The sequence below is a fragment of the Lepisma saccharinum genome, chromosome 5 (genome assembly GCF_977018435.1).
Source record: "Lepisma saccharinum chromosome 5, izLepSacc3.1, whole genome shotgun sequence".
In the NCBI taxonomy this organism is placed as follows: Eukaryota; Metazoa; Arthropoda; class Insecta; order Zygentoma; family Lepismatidae; genus Lepisma; species Lepisma saccharinum.
The window spans coordinates 20,605,446-20,632,689 of NC_139233.1; the positions used below are offsets into that span (position 1 = coordinate 20,605,446).

At 39.1% G+C, this 27,244-nt stretch overlaps 1 protein-coding gene across 7 annotated transcripts in view; it reads left to right on the forward strand.

Moving 5' to 3' along the window:
- LOC145987701 (protein bric-a-brac 1-like) overlaps positions 1 to 27,244 on the forward strand; it is a 663,074-nt gene that overhangs the window by 574,621 nt on the left and 61,209 nt on the right. For 5 of the 7 annotated variants that reach the window (XM_083122257.1, XM_083122259.1, XM_083122260.1 and 2 more), the window contains 2 exons: positions 21,082 to 21,139; positions 23,980 to 24,072. In XM_083122257.1, coding sequence (XP_082978383.1) covers positions 21,082 to 21,139; positions 23,980 to 24,072 — 151 coding nt within the window. The remainder of the gene's footprint in view (positions 1 to 21,081; positions 21,140 to 23,979; positions 24,073 to 27,244) is intronic. The other 2 variants (XM_083122262.1, XM_083122263.1) reach the window with 1 other exon arrangement.

Below are 27,244 nucleotides of genomic sequence, written 5' to 3' on the forward strand. Positions count from 1 at the left end.
TCCCTTCGAGGCTAAACCTCGTGGTGGTTGTCCCTTCGCGGCTAACCCTCTTGGTGGTTGTCCCTTCGCGGCTAACCCTCTTGGTGGTTGTCCCTTCGCGGCTAAACCTCTTGGTGGTTGTCCCTTGGCGGCTAAACCTCTTGGTGGTTGTCCCTTGGCGGCTAAACCTCTTGGTGGTTGTCCCTTGGCGGCTAAACCTCTTGGTGGTTGTCCAATCGCGGCTAAACCTCTTGGTGGTGGTTGTCCAATCGCGGCTAAACCTCTTGGTGGTGGTTGTCCAATCGCGGCTAAACCTCTTGGTGGTGGTTGTCCAATCGCGGCTAAACCTCTTGGTGGTGGTTGTCCAATCGCGGCTAAACCTCTTGGTGGTGGTTGTCCAATCGCGGCTAACCCTCTTGGTGATGGTTGTCCAATCGCGGCTAAACCTCTTGGTGGTGGTTGTCCAATCGCGGCTAAACCTCTTGGTGGTGGTTGTCCAATCGCGGCTAAACCTCTTGGTGGTGGTTGTCCCTTCGCGGCTAAATCTGTTTGGAGGTGGTTGTCCCTTCGCGGCTAAATCTGTTTGGAGGTGGTTGTCCCTTCGCGGCTAAATCTGTTTGGCGGTGGTTGTCCCTTCGCGGCTAAATCTGTTTGGCGGTGGTTGTCCCTTCGCGGCTAAATCTGTTTGGCGGTGGTTGTCCCTTCGCGGCTAAATCTGTTTGGCGGTGGTTGTCCCTTCGCGGCTAAATCTGTTTGGCGGTGGTTGTCCCTTCGCGGCTAAATCTGTTTGGCGGTGGTTGTCCCTTCGCGGCTAAACCTGTTTGGCGGTGGTTGTCCCTTCGCGGCTAAACCTGTTTGGCGGTGGTTGTCCCTTCGCGGCTAAACCTGTTTGGCGGTGGTTGTCCCTTCGCGGCTAAACCTGTTTGGCGGTGGTTGTCCCTTCGCGGATAATCTTGTTTGGCGGTGGTTGTCCCTTCGCGGATAATCTTGTTTGGCGGTGGTTGGTCTCTTCGCGGCTAAACCTCTTGGTTGTTGTTTCTTTTGCACCTCAGCCTTTTTACGGTTGTTTTCTTCGCCCTTGATCCATTTTTCGGTTGTTTCCTTTGCGCCGAATCCTTTCGTGGTTATTCCACCGCCTCTTTGTCTTAAGGCTTTTGGATACGTTCATTGTACGGAATATTTGTACAATTGCCTTTGTTCTCGAGCACCAGCTGTGTTTTGAGTTTTCCAGCATCAATCAACATGAAGGCCGCGGTCGGATTGCTCTGGTGGTGATATTTTTGGGTCATTGAACCAACCGAGTGTGTCCGCGAAGGGGAGACTTATCATTATTTCTCATCGCCCGAGACCCCTCCCTCGGCCCTAAACCCTCTCTCTCTCTCTCTGTGAGCCGAAATGCGAGTTGTTAATCGCATTGGCGAGCGTAATTAGAATTCCGTGTGTCGCTCCACACAAAAGAATTTGATTAATTCATTTTCTGGATTCTTCAAGGTACGCTCAGTCAGTGTGAGGAAGAAACTCCTACGACCGCGTTCAGTGTGTAACCTTAGAGGGTATTTGTTTCATACAACACAACTCTCACAGAGAGAGAGAGAAAGAGAAGGGGAGTTCTATGAGGGATGCTATCGAGACGAGACTTGGCAGTGTCTGGTCTCGTTTCGAGTCTCGAAATTGCCTCGTTTGGAGGACACTTCGAGCCTTGAAAAACAGGATGTTACGCATTATATACGGTATATGCAACCCCACGGCATAGGCTCGCAGTTCCACAATGTCCTGACTTCTCAATTACCATAAGCAAAATATATAGCTTATGAAATAAATATCCCGGCAGATGTCCGCTTGGTATATCTGAAGAAGTTTCGGAGTAAAGCAGATTTGTGGCCCCAGGATGTCGACGCCACATGTTAGTCAACGTTTAATCCCAGTGTTGTAAAAATAGTGTTGATTACATCCATTTATCTATGATATATTAATACCGCTGACGTTAATTGTTGACAGATATAGTGTGGACCTCCTGGGACTATTATCTGTGCCGTTTTAATACATTTTCTTAGTGTTCACTTGGGTCCTACATACCTAATTTCTTCACCTTACCAATTTGGCGGAGATGTTTGTGCAGGATTGACACCAGTGATGTTCCGTAGACCGGCGTTAGTCTATATTTGTTGCCTACACGTAATCTGCTGGTAGGTTTCAGTGTGATATCGTTTACATAGTCGACGCAGACACTATAACTACTATACTAAACGCTAATTTACAACGCTATCTGTACTCCGTCTCTTCTAGAACATGTGGAGCAATGAAGCGCATAACGTAAGAAGATGGGAGAATGCGAGTTGGCAGAACAAAGCAGTGCGCGGTGCTGCAAACTGCTGGTAGCTGCACTCACTTCCCCTCACGATTTCATTGGTCGAGCCCCCTCTAGTTACTACTTGCGCAGAGACTTGTTTTTGTTCCCTCGCTTCAGATATTCCCGGGAGCTGAAAGTCACCTTATTTACAAATTTTAAACTCTCACATACCCTTCCAAGTACCAACTGCACGGAAAAGGTATACAAAAACACGTGGTTTAGAGAGACCAGAAACAAAGAAATACAAAAACACGTGGTTTAGAGAGACCAGAAACAAAGAACCTTCGGCCAAAATCCTTGCGCACCTTCGCTTCGTGCGTTCAACTCGGGTCATAAATAAGCCTGCTCCACTCTGCCCCTCCCCTCCACGCGCTCTGGTACGAAGCCAGGAGTCTTGGGTCTGCGCAGGTTCTTTTGAGTGCGGTTCCACTATAGACACTAGACAAAAGCATTATTTCCCCATCAAGCAGGGAAATATTTCATATGTAGTGTTTGCTAAAATAATATTGTTCACCATTACATGGGAGAGTGTAGGCAGTTCTCACACTTCAACAATTGAAGCGCTGAATAATTCTGTTTCATTTCTACAATAGTCGCCATGTCCTCTACATAGATTACGAAGCAAGCGTTATTTTTATTCTGTTGTTTCAGACTGTGGAATGAGAGAGGGAAGACAAGATCGTGTGGGTAATTCACTCCATATTTTTATGAAGGTTTTTCCACATGAACTTCTCATTTTTTCTGCACTCGACAAACTTGTTTAAATATTTTGACCAGTTACTCAGAATTCTTCGTAGTAATGAGCAGGCTCCCTCTTGTTTTCAATAGTTAACCAATTAGACGGATTTGAAAGTAGGGGAGTCTCTCTTTCTTCATTCTGAATATTGCACAAATGTCAAGTTTCCACAGTTTATAATTTAAAACACCATTATGTCTGAATGTTCCAAACAAGCTTACTGTGTATAGAGCGACAAGTGCCTTTTCTGGGTATGTTTTCGTGTCGTTTCGAACGACTGTTCCGAGTGGGAGGAGGGGATAGGTAGCTGTGGAGTTGTTCGTGTTCGAGCACGTCGCAAGAGAGAGGGAGCTAGCTCTGTATAGGTTCTCATCACAAGATATTTTCTTTATTCTGCAGGGCTGAACTATTCAGTGCAGACAGAACGAGTTTTATAGGAACAGTGCGTTGGATGCATAACCACAATGTCCGTAGAAGCTTTTTTCCACGAGTTCAGGTTCAAGATGTCCTTTTCAAATTATTATTTTTAAAATTTTGTTTACGTGTACATAAGCATGTAGGCGGGATTCTACGTTTATTGGAGGGGGTAAAATATTTATTTTTCCATAAATTACTATAATTTTCTTAACCCTTGAACACTAACGTGTTTTTAGCAAAGCATAGTTACTAACTCTTCGTCTGACAGTCTACTTTTTTAAAAGGGTAAAAGACCACACTCAAATTTGAAAATATATTTTTTTTTTACTTCCATATCTTTATAGAATACATCATTATAAACGCTTTAAATACATTTTGAGAATTTGTGTCCGTTACACAGTCATAGCAGCACTTTGCCTGATGTTCCCCGGAAATCGCTGTTGAGCATTTCTCACAGAAGAACAGAGTCATTCTCCTCTTGTTTGAAGGACAGAAAGCGCAGATTTTGCGACCTTGTTGTGGTTGTGGTTCTGGGGGATTATTTGGGACAGGAACATCAAAAATTTCTCCAATCATTCATCGCAGAGGTTTGCTCAAACTTCTTATCTCCATTCTTCGCTGTAACCAGGGTCCAGTTAGATCAACATGTAGTTGTTTGGCAAAGTCTTGCCTGTTCATAGGATTTTCATTTTTTTACTTTGTTTTCCACGTACGAAACATAAGTATTCACCAATATAATGTTAATCATATTATAAAATATACATAGGGACCACCTCCTGGTTTTCCTGCTACAGGACACGTTGTTGCACATCTGGTCTAGTGTGTCAACAGCGCCTTTAGTTTCATTATAACACTCAATAATATCTGGCTTCTTGCTGATTGGGTTGACGCTAGGTGTTTCATGACAAGTGATAAGACCAAAACAACACGGTTCTTCTTTGCTTGGTGTGATACCAGAGTCTTAGCGCCATCAAAGCAGAAAACACTTGTCCCAACTTTTCTTGAGTTGGAAGACACCATCTCTGGAGGAAGTTCAGGCTTGTCTCGTCTGATTGTTCCAATCATAGTTAGCTGGTAATCGGGCTTCAGTAATTCATTCGCTAGTGGGATAGAAGTAAACCAGTTATCGCAAGTAATGTTGCGACTCGATCCCCGAATACTTCTTGTTAGCTCAGATACAAAATATTGAGCTTTTGGTAAAGGTCCTGTGTAAGTTTATTTGCCAACATAAGGAATGCAATCAACCATATACTGGGATGTGGTGTCACACATTATAACCAGTTTTAAGCCATACTTTGCCGGCTTTTTCGCATGTACATACGAAAAGGGCATCAGCATCTGAAACCAACCAATTGCTCGTCAATGGTAAGATAAGAGCCTGGCTTGTAGAGTTCTCTGCAGTTTGATACAAACGATGTCCATATTCGCCTTATAGCTGCAAAAGGATAATTTTGTCTTCTTTCTTCCCTCTTTGCTGGGTCATCAAATCTTATGCAGGGTGTTAGACATTTCTTTTGTAGGTAGATAGTTATTTTTTTGTGCTGCTGAGAGAACTAAAATTCCAATAAACGCACGAAATTCTTCTTCAGTCAATGGTGAAAATGTTGTGCTCTGCGATTCATAATTCACTAATTCATGCTCCACGTGGTCTGAAAGTTCACTTCAATTGTCACCATCTTCATCACTGAAATATTCTTCCAAATACTTCAAAATACGATCTTCATCTGTTTTGCACGCCATGTTACTTACTACGAATAGCCTACACTAAGCCTTCGTCTAGTAGACTACGCGAACTTAAAAACTAGCAAAAAACGTGCGCGTACGGACCTCCCGGTCTTTTCGCAGCAACAGCTGGTGCCCAACTGAAGGTACACGGAGGGGTGGGGCGCTGCAGGAAGGGGAAGTAGGAGAAGTAGAAAAACCGACAGTTCACAGTAGTCTGACAGACGAAGGGTTAGTGCTCTAGGGTTAAAAATGGATGTTTTCACTTTTGTTTGGGGAAAGGCATATAAGTCACAAATAACGATTTTCTGTTGCTTCATCTAAGTTACTCTGAATTTTAAAGAAAATATTAGAAGTATAATTTTGTGTGTAAAGAATCTAAACAGTGATGAATCAGGATGTAAGTTTATATCAAGCTTGTAATGTTATGTTTGTTATTAAAAGCATAAACGTAAATAACTGCTGTAAAATTGCATTTTTGACCTAAGTACTTTTTCCTAACAACCTAGACATATTTTACAACTTACTAGAAATTAATGACTGGGCAGATTAATTGGTGGTTTACCGTAAACAAGCCAGCATATAGGTTTATGTATACTCGTCTAGTGTAAAAACAAAGTTTATATAAACAAAAACACATTATTTTTAGAAAGTAGTTCCTTGATTTTGGAAATTCTCTATTCAGATTGTATACAGATTGAAAATAGTTTTAGAATTCATGTATCTTAGCTAAGTGGAGTATTTCATCATAAGCATTGTATTCCCCGCGCAACATTCCTGCGAAACAGCTTCCATCGGAATGAACCAATATGATTTCTCGCAAGTTGCGTGCATTTATTTATATTGACTTATAGTGAACGGAGAATATGTAGATGGTGTCGTTGAAGGACAATGCCTCAATTTACAGTTAGCTGACATACCATTTAATGTACAGTAAGCGAGCCATACTTGCAAGCCCTTGGTAAACAGTCTCAATTCTCCATAGAATGTGAGATGAGATTATCTTCGTGATGAAACTAACGTATCAATCCCTAAGATTATATGTTTATTTTAAAAAGCCTCTCTGAATGCTTCACGTTGACCAGGACATTCACTTGTTTTTCTCAGTTGTCTCAGCCTCTGAGGCATGTAAACAATGCACAGTGTTGTGCTATGCAAACCTCCTGAGCTATTCAGGAAACTGGTAGTTTCTTCTGCGTATGGAGTCGGCGGTTTGCATAGTGGCAATTAAAAACACGATTTGGCATGGAGGAAGAGCTCCATGGCCTAGTGATATAGAGGGGAGACAAGCTGAGAGGGGACTGACTTTGGATTGGAGTTGAGAAGGGAGAAGAGGTTAGGAGAGCAGTAGGGCAGAAGTGAGACGACGCTCTGGTCAACAAATTGAGAAGCCAACAGAGGATTTCGTATATTCTATTCATCCTAATTCATTAGATAGACAGGTAATTATCCTAACACCCAGCCATGATTCAGGTTCAAAGGTTCACAAAACCCAACGAGTGACCATTGTCTTTTCTGCAGTTTAGTTCCTTAATTTTATTTGTACCTTTCGTATTGCCAAGCGTTGACTCGTCATGCCAATGACGAGTGCTCTCATCAGAGGATGAATGATGAGTAACTTACATCACCCAGCAATTAATTGCACAATGACTGGTTCAGATCCCATCATTCTTTAGAATCATACGCTAACGTGGTTTGTAAGTGATGTTGCCATTCAGACGAGCATATCCTTATCTTATTGGCGGTGGAAAAGTGTTTTTAGTGTTTTTGCACTTTCGTATTTATTATTTCGAGACTTGATATCAAGGCTCTCTCTACTAGGCCGAGACGAGACCGAGAACGATACAGGCTTCCTCGTTTAGCTCGTTTCATTTTAGAGCACGTCATTGAAAAAAAATCGTATAAAGAAGACTTTGATTGTGAATAGTTCTAGTCTCCATTAATACCGCACCATGCTGTAACAGCAATCTTGAGAATGTTGCAAGTGAAAAATTCTGGCATAGTCTATAGATGGTTATCCCCCCCCCTTCCCTAATGACTGGTTTAGTTTCAGATGCAAGTCTTCTCGTCTCTGTATAATCTATGGCATGTTTATTTCCAGCATATTTCAATTCTTTTTTCACATCCTGTGTGTACAGTGGGATGCACAAATAATGCTAAGCAAATTTTCCGTGATTATTGACATTAATTTTCTCTTGCATGCTACGTGTTTTTAAGGAATGGATTTTTACGTATGCCGGTGCAGCTAAAATGATGCCGCAGCTTGTTTAACGTTTTCTTTAAATTCTTCATCGTGTATTCATCCCACTCTACCGATGCCTGCTGCGTTGTTGACCGTTTTCTTTCAATTTACAAACAAAAAACACATCGCACAAAAATGATTGACGCATTACATTACTTTTGCTGTCGAATGCACCATTTCTGGGATATAGTGATGGGTCTTGTGCTACCCCCTGCTGTATGTAACAGGCTAACGGCTGTTATATTACCGAATGTATTCTCTATTTAATAATTTTACACATTGTTGTTTGTTCATTACAAACGAGTAGAAACCATAACATTGCTCTTCCATTTGTGTCGAACCATTTTTTAATTTTCCCGCATGATGTTCATGGTTTATGGAGTCAAAGTCTTTTCATATAATCCAGGAACGCTGCTGTGTTGTTTGTTAATTCAACAATTGCCGTGTGTCAACAATTGCACGCAAGAGTACAAGTTCACTTGGGCGTGAAACAAATTACGGCCCCCCTTTTTTTTAAATGCATTTGCAGCGAAGAAGTCGATAGTGTTTTTAATGCATTAATGCCTTTAATATATAGTTTCATTTTTAAACAGTGGTTTTAGTGTAAACTTCCAAATAACATAAAAAAATAAAACGTTGCTCCAAGCAAGCCAACCAGCCTGGGCCTACAGTTTTTATCCCGCTGCTGGTATTAATAGCTACCGGCGATCCTTCGATTTAAAATATGATGGTGGTAATGTACGCGAGATTATTATAAAGGATGTTTCGCATTTGCTGTGTATCATGTAAAGCATGATGTATATTGAAACAGATTTAGTAATTATACTATTTTCCTTATTTTATGTCGCTTTTCTGCACCTTTTGTCTCGTCGCAATCATGAGGATGAATGGTGATTAGATGACATTAATGAAAGGATATTCGCATGACCTCAAGAGGTTTCGAATCGGGATACTTTCGGTAACTAAAGGCAAGGCCATGAAATGAGGCGGATGGCAGAAGTTCGCGCTGTTGCCACGTCGAAGCACAACCCCGTGTGTTCGGATGTTTAAGAGAATGAAAGATCTCGTTGTAGAGTTGGTCTTTCTAATCCATGTGATACAGACTGACAGTATTTGCTCGAAAGGTCAGACGAAAGGGGGGGGGGGTTGCTGGTGTTGCAGGTAAGTCGACCTCCCCTGGAAATTATCATTGTTAATTTCTAATTAGAAAAAAGCATAGTCAATAACAGAAACAAGATTGCTGAGTTTCTGCCCAGTAACTAAAGACCATTGGTTAGCTCGAGAAATTTAGTGTTAAATGCGGGAACCATGAATAAATGGTTCTGAATTTTTAAAGTAAGTTACTAAACTTTCCATCTAATATTAAAAGGAGAGGTGTGTAGAAAATAACAGCTAATAAAATAGAGTAACTATGAAATTATAGAAATAACGGTATGAAATGTACTATTATTATATTTCTACTATTCAGTTTTATGTTAACAGGCTCGCCCCTGATAACAGCAACTTCAGGCTTTGATACCTGGAAGGTTCATTTTTCCAATTAGTATTGAAATGCCTTTAAAATCATGTCCATGTTAGCACTGTTTACTGACCAGAAAAGTAGTTACGGAATCCATGCAGTGTGGGATTTTTTGAACGGGTCAAAACAACCGAAATATTATGGAATAACCGCCAGATGCATAAGCCACTGTGTTCAGATAGGGGAAAGATCCCCGGGAGGAATCCTCCCGCTTTGACGGGATTTCCGGGATGAAAACGTAACTTGGATCAACGGCAGCGGTATTATTATATAATGCACTCAAGAGTGTTCGTATTATGCGGCACGGGCGGCTGAACGGCATTATGCGTGGGAGAATAAACGTTGACTCTCCGCCCGTGAGCAGAAATTGCTAATCGAAACGAGTAGAGGTGACTGCTTTCATAATGCGACTTGAAAATCCTTGGTTTCGGGGTCATTGTGTAGTCGTCAGCGGAATTGGAGAAATTGATGATTGTAGTTCGTCCAGACCCCTCTTGGTGATTTGTAGTGGTAGAATTTGTGCCCCATTTTCACAAGCTCGTATTGGGAAAGATTTTATGTAGTGGTTCTATTTTTTTATAGGTTTGTGAAGCGCTGCAACAGTCAGGGGTCCTGTGTTTATCCGGATATCGGACAATTTTCTATCCGGATTTCAAATATCCAGATATCTGATATTCTGATGTCCTGATATACGGGTTATCCGGATATTCAAATATGTCCACCATCCGGGCCGTTTTATAGTTATCCGTTCTGTCCGGATATTTGGATATCCGCATTATCCGTTGCATCCGAAACCGATAATTTGAAATCCCGATTATCCGTTCGTTCTCTTCGCCACGATTTAGAAATGTTAAGAGGTAAAAGTTGCTATCCTCGCAGCGCCTAGAAGGCACATAGGGTGCTGAAGGTAGACCCCATGGTCGGACCATGGTGCAAGTGATGTGATCAGCACCACGCTACTACGGCCGATTTTACCCCCAAAAATTGCCCCCAGGTATCTATTGATCAGAGGCTGGGTGCGTCTCGGAGCCACTTCATGCAGGGACATTGTTTGAAAAATTCTCATCCGAGATCACATACACTGGGGAATCGAACTCGCTCCCAAGACACCCTACCTATTATACCGTCGGACTCTGATTTTCTGAACATCCCCAAACTTTTTCTCCCACGTATAGTAGAAAGACCATGTCCTGGCTGAAGCGACGTTTGAAGAGGAAAATGTTAGCTGGGGGGATGTTTGGTTGAGTCTTGGAGGTTAGCTGAGAGAATGCTCCTATGGTCCTCCGTAATGCTATAGATTACATATCCACCTTCGGTCCATTTTTTATTTCCAAAACTTTGTGTAGACAATGTTTATCGAGTTTAAGGGACGCCTCCCCTATGGCGTAGTGGCAACGTTACGCCTTGTAATCAAAGGGCCCCGGGTTGGATATCCGGTTGACACAATGCACTGCGGTTCGGATCCCACACATTAACATGTATGTACATTCCCGATTAATCTATCTGAGCATAACGTGGACTTAAAACAAGAATTCATTCATTCATTCGAGTTTAAGGAATACAGGTCATAAGACAAATGTCTTCAGTTTGGCGCCCGTTTCGACGCTACGAACCCTCCAAAAACTTATTTTTATCCTGAATATATGCAGCCACAATGTCACTACCGGATTAACGTTACATATTTAGAATTTAATTACTCCATATAAACCATATACATTAGTATTTGGAGGGTTCAGTACAGTTCAGATAAAAAAAAATATAATTACAAAATTTCTATAATTTACAATCTAGATATTCACTAACGCTATAATATTCCTTATTGACTAATATTGTCATACTTTCTGTTTTTATATCATTTGGTAAATGGCTGAATATTTTAATTGCCATCTGTTCAGGTGCTTCTTGAACTAATGTTATCCTGGTGAAGTATGGCTTTAGAAGCTGTTCATTTCTGGTGTTATACGTATGTTCTATTGAGCTTCGTGGCGTAATATTTTTTCTCGCATATAATGCCATTTCTATATGTACAGTGAAGGGAGGGTTTAAGTACATTTTCAGTACCAAAGTCTCGAATTCCTAATTTTTCAAATTTACAACTTCCTATAACTAAACTTCGAAAATACACATGGCGTAGATGACGCGTACAAAATATATCTGTACATAGTAGGAGACCTACCTAATAGGTGTATCTAAGTATATTGCAGTCAATACGGAAACAGACTACCTTAGCCAAAATTTCCCGTAGAAAATTCTGCTTTCGCTCCTATGCTTGATTTCCGGTACGCTCAGGTTTGCAATGGAAAAACTCGGGTCTCGTGAAATTTTACATTTTAAAAGCATTGTTTCGACCTGTTTCCACAAAATTCCGCCTGTCGCCACTGTAGATAATGGCTGGAGCTGAAATTTCGCGGCCGGAATTGAAGCTAATCTGGTATTTCAGTTCGTTGTAGGAATGTTAAATTTATTACATTTTTTTTTCGTAGGGGGAAGGCTTGTAAGTACACATTTGCCCCACAGACGTTTAATTTTTTATCGAATAAATTGATTGCTAATTGGTCGTTGGTCATGAAATTTGTATGCTTAGACCATGGGGTGTCGGATGTAATGCCCTGTTGGGTATTTAGCGCTGACTCTCTGCGGCGGGTGTGCGTGTTTAGGAGAGGACCCGCAAAGGTGGATTGCAAGACCCTGTCTCTCTCTACAAGGATAACGTATCTTAATTCAGTAATTGTTACACAAAAAGGAACTGATTTGTTGGAATCAGAGTTGTTTGGTAACCAAAAAGCAAATGCCTGGTAACAGGTAATTTTGACTGGTAACTACGGGTTCCCTGCTAGCGCTCTCGCCTTTGGTGCAACCGGTTCTCGGTCGTTGGAGCCACGACCTCGGCGTTCGGCCACACACACACACACAAAGTAAACGCATTACTGACCTCCTCCCGATAAAAAAATAAGAAAACTTGAAGCAAACTTCTAAATACATCCTATATTTAATTATTTGGTTTGTTTCTGTTTCCACCCATTTTTTGCCTAATCGCGAAGATGAGGATTATGATGAAATGCCCAAGCGAGGATTCGAACCCGAGAACCCTGGCATCATATCTCCCTATAACTATTCCGCCACGGAAATCTGCGCATCCGAAATTGAATATGCACCAAAATACATAAGTTTTTTAATGAATATTATTTGTCATAATATAATTAAGCCTTGATTCCATATTAAAAAACACTAAGTTAGCAACTTTGTTTTTTTTTATATCATAATGCTCGATTCTCTAAAATATATAAAACGAACATTTCCTCTTTTTAATAGTTGAAATGTAATTTTGTTTGAAGTTCACCTTCTCCACAGGTTAGTTAATCAGGACTTGTTGGATCTGAACCACTGTGTGTCTGTCCACCGAGTGTGGAACCCGGACCCACGATTATAGAGCAACACCTCTTTTAATGTATCAAGTAATTATATATTGCACAACGTATAGCTCCAAAATTACGGTATTGGCCCAACACCATGAGGACAGTTGGGAAGATACTTGAAAACAGTGGCGTTCCTCTCTTCGAGATTTGGAGTCTTGCATTTTCTCCAGACTAGTTGCGATCGGACTAGATACACTGACTTCGTGTCACCAAACGAAAATCAGTTTGGTATAATTTGTCCTCAAAGGGCTGTTTGCTCCACGTTTTTAAGTTATTATTAAATGTTATCCTTCTTACCCTTTTCCTATCTTTAGCAACAATTAAAAAGAACAACATTAATAAAAATAGCAAATAATGCATAGGAAGTAAGCCAGTCATAGGAATTAAGATGCAGTGAAATGCATAAATGCAAGAAAATGCATTACATTTTAATTCACCTTGACGTTTCCTTTTCGCGTGACGTATTAAAAATGTATCGGATCAGTAGTTTCGATTAACGACGAACCAAGAAACTAACAATTACATACTCGTCGATGCATTTGATTTGCCTAGATAAAATTGTATCAATTGTCTTAAACAGAAAAATAAATACGAGAACTCGCTGGAACAAGGGGTTTATCCAGAATGGTCCATCTGGGGTGGCTGTCATTTTTGTGTTCGGTAGGTGTAAGGATAAATTTAGAGCCAAACTTGGACATTTGTGAATAATTTTAGGGGGTGTTGGAGGTGTCTCGTTGTAGAGGTCGTTAGTATGTGTGTGGAGGGGTAGGGAGAACGAGTCCCCCAGAAAAAAATGTCATGTATGTAAAGTATTGGTGTATTAAGGCTGGTTTACACACTTTCTACTAGAAGTGGGATAGTGGCTGCAGTTGTTTGGTGCTATTTTGACAGAATGAACCCATGGATGTTGTTGGCGATTAAAAAAGAAAGCTCTGAAACAGTTTACACGCTTTATTTTTTACGAGAAATGAATACAATAGTGCACGAAGACGTGTCTAAAAAGAAAATTAATTTCCTTGATTTTTCTATGTTCAATTGTTCTGGGTTCCGTAGAACGTAATTTTTTTATTTTCAATTTTACTTATCGTACGCCAAATAAATGCACCAAGTCTCATCTCCTACACTTATAACCCTCATACGCCCGTAGTTTCTTTGATCTGAACACTCTTGGATCACCTCCTATTCATGGTTGACTTTTTTAATCAGCAAACCTCTATACTCTCCTCAAAAAGCGTTTACAGTCCGTCGAGTTTACGCGCGAGTGAAATCGATTGGGGAGGAAGCAACTCGGTCGAGTCGCTGTCCTCCTTGGACAGCCACTCGACTGTCCCGACTACTGGCTCCAGTACTATCCCAAGTTGTTTACACGAGGAGAGAAGCTCGATTTACCCTACTCGCCCCAGCTACTCTCCTGTCTACTCGACCAATGTAAACCACGCTTTACACAGCATTCCCCCACAGTGGAATGTGTGCGCGCCCAAGAGGGTTTTGAGAGGGACGGGGGATCATAACCGCTCTTTGTCCAAACATTGGTACAAAAGAGAGCGTTAAATACGGGAAAAGACCACCAAAAAAATGAAGAAGAGGAGAAGGAGGATTCCACCTTTTAGGTCATATCCCGCTTACGAAAATTCGTGGCACGCCGCTGACCTCCCCCCCCCCCCCCACGCACACTTAAGTAACGAGGCTTATGCCTCCAAAGCATGTTGTGCTAAGGAGTTTAGCTCCCTTGGTGATTCTAAACGAGTGGTACTGATTTGGCAAGATTCACTAAATGAAATCGCGCTGGTGTCGCCTGTTTAAACTATGTTCGCAGTCGTGTATTTGGTTATTCTGGATGGCTACATGTTGGTACTGCACTACCACTCCTTTTTAAGAACTTTGGCCGCGTGGATAAGCAAACTGAAGTTTTTCGGTAAGGATCTGAAGCCATCATGGAAAGAAAACTGGACACTTCTATGTTGACGTCACTGCATGCATTTTGCATTCGAAATGAAGGGGGACCTCTCGCGGACATAAATTATTCCGGTAAACGAAGCCAACCTGCTTGGTGAAGGAAGAGCAGAAAGATATTTTTTTTTCTCTTTTTCGCTGTTCGTCGTGTGTGTGTATTTTGCTTTCCGGTCCGCGCTGGTTATCGGCCAATAAAGTTGCAACTCGGGTCGAGGACGTTGATTTACAGAACCTCCGCAGTTGGCGCTGCTATAGTTCATTGCGTCTTGCGGTCCCCGCTGGCGCCTACCGCCGATTAGCGCTGCGACCGGCAATCAATTAACGCAAAGCACACAAAAACCAGGCGTGCCTCAAATGCCTCTTCATTAGCAGCTCGTGGATAGGCCAGGGGGGAAAAAGTGGTTCTCTGAGACTGTTTGTGCAGTCTACATGCCATTTTTGCCTGCGTTTTGCATGCGAGCTCGACTGTTGTGTGAGCATGTTGTCCGAGCTCAACTGTTCTGTGAGCATGTTAGATTTCCCGTTGTCCAACCTATTGCTAAGAGTCTTGCTCAGTGTTACTTCTTTCGTCAGCTTATCTTTCAGCATTTTAGCCACATCGTCAAACGAAATTGCAGTGTTTCAGTTGCAGGACATGTCTTACTCAATGAGGCTTCTTGTGCCAACTCATAGCTCAGCATTTCACCCAAATCGCCAAACAAAATTGCAGCGTTTCGGTTACGTCCTCGAGTTCCTCTCAAGGTAACACAAAAAATTGGATGTGAAACAGTGCTAAGTTGAAGGTGCCTCAGACCCAGGCCTCCACCTTAGAGGAGATGTGGCTTTGAAAAGAACCACACGAAAAGAAAAAAAAAATGAAATATGACTTAGAATAAAGAAACATCTAATCCTGTGACATAACTTGACCTAAAATTATAACTGGGAACATGATCAATTTACATGAAAATCGCCAAGAAATATTCAAATATTCTGCATAAAATTGGCATGCATAATCACAGTGCGAAATGAAGGGAAAGAAGGTTTTCGGATTTGAACTTTCCCGAAAAATATTTTAAGGGAGTACAAATATTGTCCGAAATAACTTTGAAAGACACATTTCTCAAACGAATATACATATTATAGCAAACGTGAAAAAGTAACAAGCAATTTTTGTATTTCAGAGTATGAAGATAATCATTAGTAAAGCAAAATTGTTGCATGATATTGTGTGTATAATACTTTTAATATTCGCGTTCGGAATTAATTTCATGGCCTTTCACTGCAGTTATATATAATGCATATTCACTTGCATTAATTAAACTTGCCCTGTCGTTGCAAAACGTTTGTCAGCTAATGGCAGAATAGGGATAATAAATATTTACAAGAAATATTCAGTTACTGCCGGGCTAAAGTGAACATCCTCGCCATCTTAGCCGCTCAATACAGCATCTGTCTCTTTGCTGTTAAACATACCACGTAAGATTATTTAGCCATGTGCAAAATATGGCATTAACGAAGACGAACCTATAACTCACAACTGAAACTGGAAGTGAGGTAGGATTGCCGCAAGAGAAAAAGTTTATTTTTTTAAAAAAAAAAAAACTGGCTTTATATTGAAGAAAACCATCGATTCAAAAGAAAAACAGCTTTTTTTTCCAACTCTACTGTTATCTGATCACCGTCACCACGATTTAAACTAAGTATGTAAGAACAGTGGCGTGCCCAGGATTTTTGAAAGGGAGGGGTTATGTATAGCTTTTCTTGGTAGTCAGCCCTCATTTTGTCATATTTTCCTACTTTTGACATTCTTTTTTAGGAATACTGGGCCAGAGGGGGGTTATAACCCCCACCAACCTCCCCCTTGTACACGTCACCGTGTAAGAAACTACAAAATATGTTATTGAGTGAAACGTATCTGTAAAACGCCATTTGTTTTTTACGCAGTTTGGTTTACCGTCGAAGCGACCAGCAACACGTGTAGTTTGCGTGTCGCTCGGACCGGATCGTTTTCTCACTACCGTGTATTATTGTGTCGTCTCGGCCTGTTGTTCGTCCATACGCAGTAAATGTTTTATTTTAGGAAGATTTCATACCGAAACGACAGTGTCGACACGAAAAAATCACACTGAAGCGACAAGATCCCATTAGGTCTTAGGGAGATTTCAAACCGGAGCGACACGCGACACATGTCGCTTGGAAACGAGTCAATCAACAGTAACGTTTCACAGTGGCAGGCCGCACAAGCCGCGTTCGATTGGTGAAATTCTGAAGCGACACGTGTCGCTTGGGTGAAATCTCCCTTAGGAAGCTTTCAGAACGAAGCGACAGGTTACGAGCGACACGGGAATTTCATACAGAATCGGCAAGCGACGCGGACCCCCTTCAATCTAAAGCAAGACATTCACAGCGCATGTGCTAATAACAGACTGAGCCGACACAATGCATGGTCTTCAAAAAACAGCCCAGTCATTAGACACGTGTAGCTTGTCTCTTCGGTTCGAAAGGTTGCATTGATTACTAATGGTCGGTTTCGAAGCGACACATATCGCTTGGGAACGAACCAATCAACAGCAACGTTTCACAACGTAGCGGCATACAGGCCACACAAGCCTGCGTTCGATTGGTGAATTCTTCAAGCAGCACGTGTCGCTGGAGTTTGAAATCTCCCTAACGGAGTCTGCTGTGTATCGTTAGTTATCTAAAAGCCGAGGAGGGATTTATCCACAATTTTGCATCGGTGGTGTATCACCTATTTCGGGAGGGTGATTTAAAGGTAGTGCCAAAATGACCATACATTGTACTTTTGTGAAAAATTTTAGAACAGGTTTGGAGGGGTGAAAGAATAAGTGACCTTTCTTCATATTACTGGAAAAAAATCAACCCAGAAGCTCTGAATTTACGGCTGATATCGTGGTCACAAAATTTGAAATTGTTGCGTCTCCCCCATACCCTCTTAACCTTACCCCTCATGATCCCCACAAGTCCTATATGAGTTTCGTTCTCTAAGATCCAAAAAGTGGAAAACGCAGTCTAGAGACTTAACGCTGATATATCTTAGTAATGGATAACAGAAGGAACCATAATAACTAAGGTCTTCATATTACTGAAAACAAGCTGTTACTACTCATATTACAGTTTCCCCTTAACTTATTTTCAAGGTTCAAAGGTGCGACAAGATGAATGGCCATCGAGAAATACATCTCTCTTTTGTGTCCTTAATATCTTTAAAATACAGTATCCGTCATGCAAAAAAAAGAAGAAAAAAAGGAACAACAGATTATGTATTTATTAACATGCGTGAGTTATCGCGTACTTCATACAATGAAAGTATTGAATTCGCAGTTTAACAGGTTTCTTGCAGCGGGGCAGTCCGTGGAAAAAAAAAAGTTGAATGTTCCTCTGTTCATCTTCCTCCTATTGTTTGAAAGGCCGACATATGTGTGTTTGTGTGTGTGTGTAATAAAATTGGTCAACCGGAAATCCGCTTCAGCTTTGAATACACCGGAACTTGGTTATTGTGTTGCATCTCCCATTTGTACCTGATAAAAATTACATGCTATGGTGAGTAGGTAAGGACTAACATGGTTTTTGGTTTTGAAATATATACAGAGAGGGTGGAGTCGAACACAGTAGATGATTTAAAACACAGTTGATGGGTGGAATAGCAGCAGGAAGACAAAAATTGTTTGCTTATGTTTAGCCGACCATGCAATACGAGCATTGGAATGTAATTGTGACTTTTTTTTATTTTTTAACATCCTTTTATCGAATCCGACGCACGATCTGAAAGGTCATGCGTTTGGAGCTTACACAAAAAAAAAAAAAACAATTGTATTTTTCACTTCAATGTTTGCAGTGAAGCGTTCAAACAAAAGGTCTGCTGCATGTATAAATTCGAATTTGTAGTGATTATATGCATAAAAAAGATACACAAGCATACTTGAAGAAGTAGCGTTGCTTCGTTGAACAATAATCTATAATGATCATGAAAAAAAAGTTATTTATCCACATTTCGTTGCAACACTGAATTATTGACAAGAAGTGCATATTCTGCGTCGAGATCAAAGAACTGAAGTAGGTGCTATGTAATAAATCGCAGGTTACATCCTTTTAAACATTGTTAGTTATTTTGTAAAATTGATCGAAGTTACTATCGGATTAAAAATTATTGATACTAGAGTTTGGACTCCAATTAAAAATTAACCAGTAGACAGACCTGCATAAAAACGAGTTACATCAAAATTTAGCTTATTCAATTCTGTGTTAATCTACGTTAACATTTTTTTTCGAGTATGCCTTTTATTTTTTATCGTCGTGAGAACAAAAAAAATGCCGGTATTTTTATTTTTGCGAACGATCGCTCTCTTTGAAATTCTATACATAAAAAACTGGTCCGATCGTGATGAAATTTTAATACGGTGCAGGCAGAAAGGTTTTAAATACAATTCTTAATTTTCACATTTTTTTAAATTTTGGCCAAAAATCTGTACTTATAAATTTTGTGAAACAACTTTTTTTTTTAGTATTGGATAGTCCTACAAATACAATATTGGCTTTGTTTTGAAGCTCCATGCGTCTTGTTTTAAAAATCAATTATTATTGTCAATTCACATTGCGAAATCGATTTTATACAGATTTTTATTCAACAAAGTAAAGATGTACATACGTGGAAGTGGTTGATTCACGTTGTCACTACAAGGGATGCGATTATGATTTACGTTAAAATTAATTGAATATAATAAACCTCACATGTTTAAAGTTACGTATGAAAATGCAGAGGTAAGAAAATTCAAAGTAAATACTACGTCACGGAAAATATTTGCTCATAAATATACGTATGAAGATAAAAATTTTGTTTAATTTTTTACTATTGTAACGTACATAAAGGTAACTACAGAGTTACTGTTTATTTCGTTACTCATTACTGAAAAAAGTAACTCGTTACTTTCAAACGGTGCTCATATTCCCAATAGCGTAGCCAGAGAATTTTACGTGGCGACGAATGATCTCCAGTTTTCGATAAGTGAAGGAGCGTATTTGGCGTAGATCAGAACTAACTTCGCTTGAGTATTAACCGCAAAGTCTCAAAGCCACCGGCGCAATTTTGAAGTTAGTTTTCTGATAAATCAAGGAGCACCGGAGGACAAAGGAAAGAAAAAGTAATGAATCTACATTTATTTAACACATATCGAACAATCAAGTTCAAAAAAATACTGTGACACGTACCTGGGCCCCCAACGTTTTATATGTGAGCGGAATTGACGTTTCAAGATGGCGGACGAAAATCGGATAATACTTGGTTCGGTAGAGATTGAAAAAAACAGAACTCACCTCTATTCGTTTCAAAGTGATATCAACAGGTAGGACTAGGAGTTGAAATTGCTTGCAATTTTTTTCTCAGGAACTTTTCCAAATTCTCAGTTTTCATGCTCAACTTTCAAGGTACCATTTGATGGCTTGTAAAAATAATAGTTGGGGAAAGGAGTGATTCTTAACGTTAGCACCTCCCTTCGTCTTTCTAGATGAAATGTGGTCGCTTGCAGACCTCCACAGCTCTTTGTTTCCTTTTTTTGTGCTAGATTTCCGTTTTTCTGCCCCTTTCCCTCCGTGAAGCATGAGCCTGCTTGTCGCTCGTGCTATCAGATTGCAACCCACGGGGCGTGACAACTTCTCCCACTGTAGCTTCTCACCATTGTCAAGCCTAAACATAGATCGCGGCAGATACGCCAGATCATTGTCGATAGCGAAAACTGCACATACTCGTCGACCGCGTGGCGTGGAACAATTCAACTTGCTGGATCTTGAGCCTATTCCAGTATGTTTAGAATTTCTCTTGAGGAATCTTCGTGCACGTGTGCACTGTTGTCTAAACTGTGTTTGGTCTAATGCCCTTCCTGCGCTAGCCACGGCTCACCAACTCCTCTGCCTATGGGCTATCAAAAAGGAAAATAAAAGTTCGACGGTGAAGAGCGAATGGATCAGAGAAAATAGGCATGGATCAGAGAAAATGGGCGTATCCAGTGGAGGGCAAAGGGGTATCCCTCCCCTTCCCAGAGAAACAAGTGGTGAAATACTTAATGTGGTTCATTCCCTTTTCAAATAACTCAAAATAAAGCATTGCCATAATTTTGAAGTATATATTTCCCTCCTTGGGAAAGTTTTGCTTTGCACCCCCTTCCCCCCTCAATGCGGAAGAATGTCTGATACGCCCATGTCAGAGAAGTGAGGTTTGCGCAGATGTTAACGTTGTTACCACATTGTAGTCTGTGTTATTCCAGAAGTTCGTTTTGCAATGTTGTTTGAGGTATTACAGATGATATGCAGATTCAAACAAAAATGGCACCCACCCCCTCCATCCCCTTTTTGTTCAAAATGTTTCTTTACATTCATGTTAATGTGAACAAATTTTCTTTCGTAGTTCCTGATCTGTATTAAGTCTTCAACATGCTCATGCCATTTGTTTATTGCATTTAAGCAACCGTCGCCTTCCTGGCATGCCACTGGAGCAATGACCTAGGAGCCCTGCTCAAAATGAGGGGTGGCATCCTCCAGCTAGCAAAATTTTCGAAAAAGCATCCCCCCCAATGTTAAACCATGGGAGCATCTCCCCACTTAGCAATTTCCACTTCAAGTGCTACGATTAAGTAAATGAATATTTTTACTAAATGTATGTGCTATTTCTGTTGGGTGCATAATGATCAAGGTGTTTAAATTTAGTAATTTTGTCTCCGAGCAAATATCATGCTAATTTCCATTTGTTATTTTCAGGCAAAACTGCTGGAGAGTTCACATGCATGGCTAGGTGCTTCCACTTCCTCCTTAACTGGTAAGTCGACTTGATGTCAGGTTTTTAACAATCATAGGTTTCATTGGGGTTATATTACCCCAGATGAAGAGCACTAGTAGTACCCTTGTTAGTAGTTTCTTTGTAGGAGTATTTTTGAAGTATTGGTAGACCTGTTTGTACTCAGTCAATTACATTTGTTTTTTTTTGCATAGATAGGGTATTTTTACATTGAAACTTATTCTAGTTGTAGCATAAAATAATGAATATATTTCCTAAGTTGTTGTGGCCAAAATACTATAACGATGGTAATAAAATAAATTTTTGTATTTGTAAGTAGAGCTATCTATGCATGGGGAGGGCAGGGAGAAATCAAGCTGTGCATGAAACATATGACAAATCATGATAATAGAGTGCAAAGTTATTTGTACAGATCACGTGGTGGACTGTTTTAGAATGAGTGCATACTGTGCTAGAGAAGTTTGAAAGGATGCATGAAATGGCTTGTTTCTTCTTATGTACCTGAAGGCGAGTACATACCAATCTTGCCCATTTGATAATTTTACTGAACTATCTGTGAATTCTAGTAGACCTATTTATTTACTGTGCTAAGAACAGTTTTCTATTATTATATTCCTGGTTTGTTTGTTGTGTGGTTACTCTTCCTATATGTATAGGCAACAAGAACTGAAATGTGTATGTTAGTGTCTGTTTTTTGCCCTCTTTTCTTTATGTATTATTTGAACCAGTCGTGTCTAGCTATATCTGGCATTTTAAAAAATGTGGGTAACAGAAGGAACAGCAGAAAAAAATTGTTGACATTTCCTTCTTAGTGGATGTTTTTTTGTTAGAAAGTTATTTTAACGTACTAGACTTAATGTATTAGTATTTTTTTCAGTTATACACTGCTTATATACACATGGTTTGATTGTTTTTGCATGCTACTAGACTTAATTGTAGAAGAGAAATGTAGTTTTACCTTGCTTGTTGAGTGGAATTGCAGAATCTTAAGTAAGAAAACAAATAATATTCGGTTGTGAAGAACTACAATAAAGCATCTAGGCAATAGCAAATATTGTAACTATATTTGTACTGTGAACTATAACTTAGAATAGCTAATGCCATGAATGGTTTCAAATTATTTGTTCACAATTAAACAGAGATTTTGTTCCACTATTTAATGAAGTGTAATCCTTATTTCTTTCACTAGTTATTGAATGTTCTGTTCCTTTGTCGACATTGGGATTTATCTATTTATGTAAAATCGTAATCGGAAATAAAATGTCTGTAATTTATGAATATAATTCATGATGCCGTTTGTATGCAGAAAGAACGATGTTTTTCAAATCAGATACCATAGAGACAAAGCAATCAATAATTGCCTACAATTTTAAATTCATTATTGTGCAATAATTATGCAGATTTTTATGTATTTGTTACTTAGATATTATATTCAGTTTTTTTTACCGTATGAATGTTCAGAAATTTGAGAGACAGTATACATGACTTTGCTTATCTTAATGGTATCCAAAGTTACTTAATTTTTAAAATGTCCTTCAAATATTTTCATGAGAAGTAACTACTTTGAGCATTAGTTCATGAATCTGGAATTAAAGGATACTCACTTTAACCATTAGGTTACATGAATTTTGTAATTAAAAGATATATTTGCAGATCCTCCACATCACATTAGCACATTATATCCTCCCATCTTCAAAATTAATCTCCTTTTTTCCCAATAATACCAGTTGATTTGTTTTCTGGCATACCAGTTTTTATGGGTTTACTCCCTCGCAGAATCACAGCCTTTCTTTTGATCCAACTCTGCCTGTGACTGGTTGTAGACGCTTTAGGACTGATGTCCTCATCATGTCTAGGCCAGTACTGAAGAGGTTGCTGCCCCCTTTCAGGGATTTTTATCCACTTCCCAGCCTAGATCCACAATGTTTAGCGAACTCAGCACCACACTGAGAAGGGTGTGTTCATTGAACACGAACTGTAGTTTCTGCAAGGGAGAGATTACTCGTATATAGTCACTTTACCTTACCCTGGGTTACCCCTCGACCCCTCTTCTAAACCAATTTACTATTTCTAGAATAGCAACATTATTTTTAAATGTTTCGGTGAAGGCAGAGGAGGCAAAACCCCTTCAGTAAACATAAGACTAAGTGTTGATTGCCTCTTATCATTGACGTTTAAAAAGGCAATCCCAGAATCTAAATCTATAATTAAATGGAGTAGCCTGAAACTAACAAACAGTCAGTTAATGTAAGAGACAATCGCGATCTTACTCTTTGTCATCCACAACCATGATTGTCCCTGCTAGATGGATAGCAAAATTAAGCAATCATCCCCTCCCCCAATGTCAAAAACTAAGTGATATACCCTCTCTCCTCTCAAGACATTTAAAAATAACAATAAACCTTCAATGAAAGTGGTGGGTGACAACTAAAGTAATAAGTCAAAGTCTAGCCAGACATTTTCTATATTTATGTACAATTGCGGCAATTACTTACTATGTGTAAGTTAATAAATGTTAATCATTTTACTTACATATATTTGGCAAAGATAAAGCCGATGTTTGGAAAGAACTTTTCACAAGCCATAATTGAACGGTAGAATGCTTTGTGATGTTTATTTAAGTGTTTCTTGTGAAATCTTAATTGTTCATCTCATTACATTTCGGAAATCGTGTGTGAATAAACTAATGCAGCAGAAATAACCTGCATAATGGTAGTTTTTGTGTAACTTTGTTAGAATTTTTATAATAATGTTTGTATATGTGAAAATTGTATACTCGATCAGCTGTGCATGTTGGTTAATACTGGCACAATGAAATTTGATTAAAATATTACTCCCCTTTGATTGACGTTTATTCGTAGGCAAAATAAGTGGAATCAAGTCTCCCAGCACTGCATTAGCCAAATTATGTGGTGTATCCATTAATGATAACCCATCGGATTCACTGTCATCAGGTAAGACACTTTCTTATGTACAATGCATGACTTCAGAACTCTCTCTCGTAATAATAGAATTTATAGTATTTGGAGTTGGGAGTTGTTTATATGCATAACTAGGTTGTAAAGTTTCACAAAGGTAGAGAACAAGTGAATTGTTCATAAAGTTTCTCAGGCCACAAGTAAAAATGTCATGTTGAATATTGTTAGGAACATTTGACACAACTTCAGAGTGTAACGAAAACTTCCTGCATCTGCGGTGAAGGTTTCTCATATTCAAAGTACAACCCTGAAAATCAATGATTCGATAAAACCTTCCTTGAATTGAAGCATATAGCTTATGCCAGCATGTTTATAAATAACTAATATAAGTGATTTGTACACTTGTTTGTGTTTTTTTCTGGCATATTTAATTTTTTACTTCACTAATTTCATCTGTTTTGGACAGTCTCTTTATCAGATGAATTGAGAAGTTATGTGGGAAAATAAGCATAGGTAATATTATTAAAAATGTTGGAAAAGTTTTTGTATTTACAAGTGGCTAGTCTTCACTTCCTGTGTCCAAAAGTTTTGGATCCATTTCTGGATTTTTCCTTAGGGAATCCAAGGATAATTCCAGATCTGGAAATAGACCCAAAAGATCAGAGTGAATGAAGACAGGACACTTGTAAATAGCAAACCTTTTTCATATATTTTTAAAAAAATAATATCTCAGATAGTTACACATGCACCAATAAAGTGAAGCAATGAAGTAATTATTACCCAGTAAGGTCCGCAAATCGAAACAAAATGATATTGAAGCAGTGCAAGAGCATTGGTAAAATCGTAGGATGTGAGAGAGGAATAAGCAAGAGGACAATATATATGGTAATATTTATGCATTCCACTGTATAATGGAGCCACAGTGGTCTAGTCGGTAGCATGTCTGATGCCATGTGGGAGACTCAGGTTTGAGTTATCTGAGGTCAGAATTTCTCCAGCCTTGTAAGTGCATAAAGCAGCTCTGGGGCTCACACAGCCTTAAATAAATGAGTACCTGGGGTCAATTTTGGGGTATAAAGGCAGCCAGAGCATGCTGCTGATCACATCACCTCCAAAATGGCAGAGACCGGAGAATGCATACCCCCCCACCCCTCTACATATGCTTCATGGCATGGTGCAAAGTGCACGGAGTACTTTACCTAATAAATCATGATAAAATGTATTAAACAGATTTATTTTTTCTACATGGAAATTAATTCTATAAACTTCTTAGCTTCGTAATAATTGAGTACTACTTTTTAAATTCTCTGCAAAACATTTTAGATTAGATATTTTTATTTAGCCAATCAAAAAGAAGTCACTACTTACACACTACATATTGTTTTAATTAAATTTTACTACATAAATTTGGAGTATTACAAATGGTACATTTCCCTTCTATATTTACTGTATATCTTTCAAGTTGGATGGGGAACGAGGAAAATATATATTTTCAATCTTTCGTAAGTACGTCCATTGAATTATGCATGCATTTCCTGGTCCCTGCTCTATTAAAACCTCTTCCATGAATATACATACACAACAGCTGTGCAACACATGCAATATAATAAGAATTATCAGTAATGAATATGCAGTTTTTCTCAGAATCTAAATAATGACCCAGAAAGTATAAATATGTTTGTTATTGAAGTTTCGTAGAATTTAGTTTTCTAACTCATTATGAAAGTAAACTGAATATTATATATATTCAAATCTCACCTGGTAAATATTAATGAACTTATTTTGTTCAAACACATTGAAACGTCTTAGGTCAGAAGAAAGTACTATTAGGGAATAATATTTACATGTCAATAGGATTTCAAAAGGGAACATTCTAAAGTGTTGTAATCTCTTTCTTTCTTTCTTGGCTATTTTACACTGCTTTTCTACCTCTTGGATTAATTACGATGCTGTATATTGTCATTTAATTGACAGTCTGTTAGATTTAATTTTTTAAATATTGGAACCCATCCGATTTAATATTTGAAGGGGTTGGGTCTAAAACATGGTAAGTGACATTTTGGTCATTTCTAAGTTCATTAAGAAAAAATATTATTAGAAGCTACACTGTAAATAAAATGTTTTCGTGTTGTGTTTACCAATTTCAGTAGGCTTCACGGAGTCCAATACAAATTCTATGACATGGCAATTTCACTCGTAAATTGAAGGTACATTTTACTTTGTAACTCAAAAATTACCAAAATTTCAACTTACCATGTTTTACACCCGAGCCCTTCATTAAAAGAGCATATGTTTTTCACATAAAAGATTCTGCTCTTTCTAATCAATTGGAAAACTAAATTCAAGACTTAAACTAAGACCTTTTATGCATAAATCTTAAAAATTTAGATTTGGCTTGGGAACAATCAATACTTTTTCCATGATCTAACTTTGAAAATTATTGTAATAACGCAGCTAGTAGTATATACCTAATGCTAATTATTTTCGTTTTTTATGTACCCATAATACTGAGAACTTCATATATTGGATGTGCTACTCTATCAAAATATAGTGAAAAAAACTGTTGTATATTGTGGAATATGGGTATCATACACGGTCTGAATTTTGAAGTACAACATCCAAAGTTTTTTAGTAGCATTATTTTAAGTCACTTCGGTTCCTCTGGTCTCATAATAAATATTCTTGCCATGTGGGTCTACAGGGAGGGATAATATAACACTATGGAATTGCATATGTACTATTGACTTCTTTCTTTTATAAGCATCCCCCTCGCCCCTTTGTGTTTTTGATTTTTGTCTTCCTTTCTCAGCTCAAGAATAATTTTTTCCCCCTATTTACCCACTTTCTTGTCAAGAATTTATTTTAGTACCTTTCTTCTCCCCCATTTTTCTCTCTCTCTTGCAATTCTCTTGTGTCCCTTTCTGTTTTCTGTCACTTTTGTTTTCCCCTCATCAGTCTCCACTTGCATTTCTATTATCTCTGTCTCTCTCATTTAATCACTTCTTTTTATCTCTCTCTCTCTCTCTCTTTGCCTTCCCTGATGACGCAGTGGTAGCATCATCACCTTGTAATCAAGGGGTCCCGGGTTCAGTAGCCAGTGGAGGCACATAGTGGTTCGGATTCCACTTTAAACTGTGGGTCCAGTCCCAATTAACCTTACTGTGCATAAAGTGGACTTAAAACACAAAGTCAATCAATGAAAACAGTG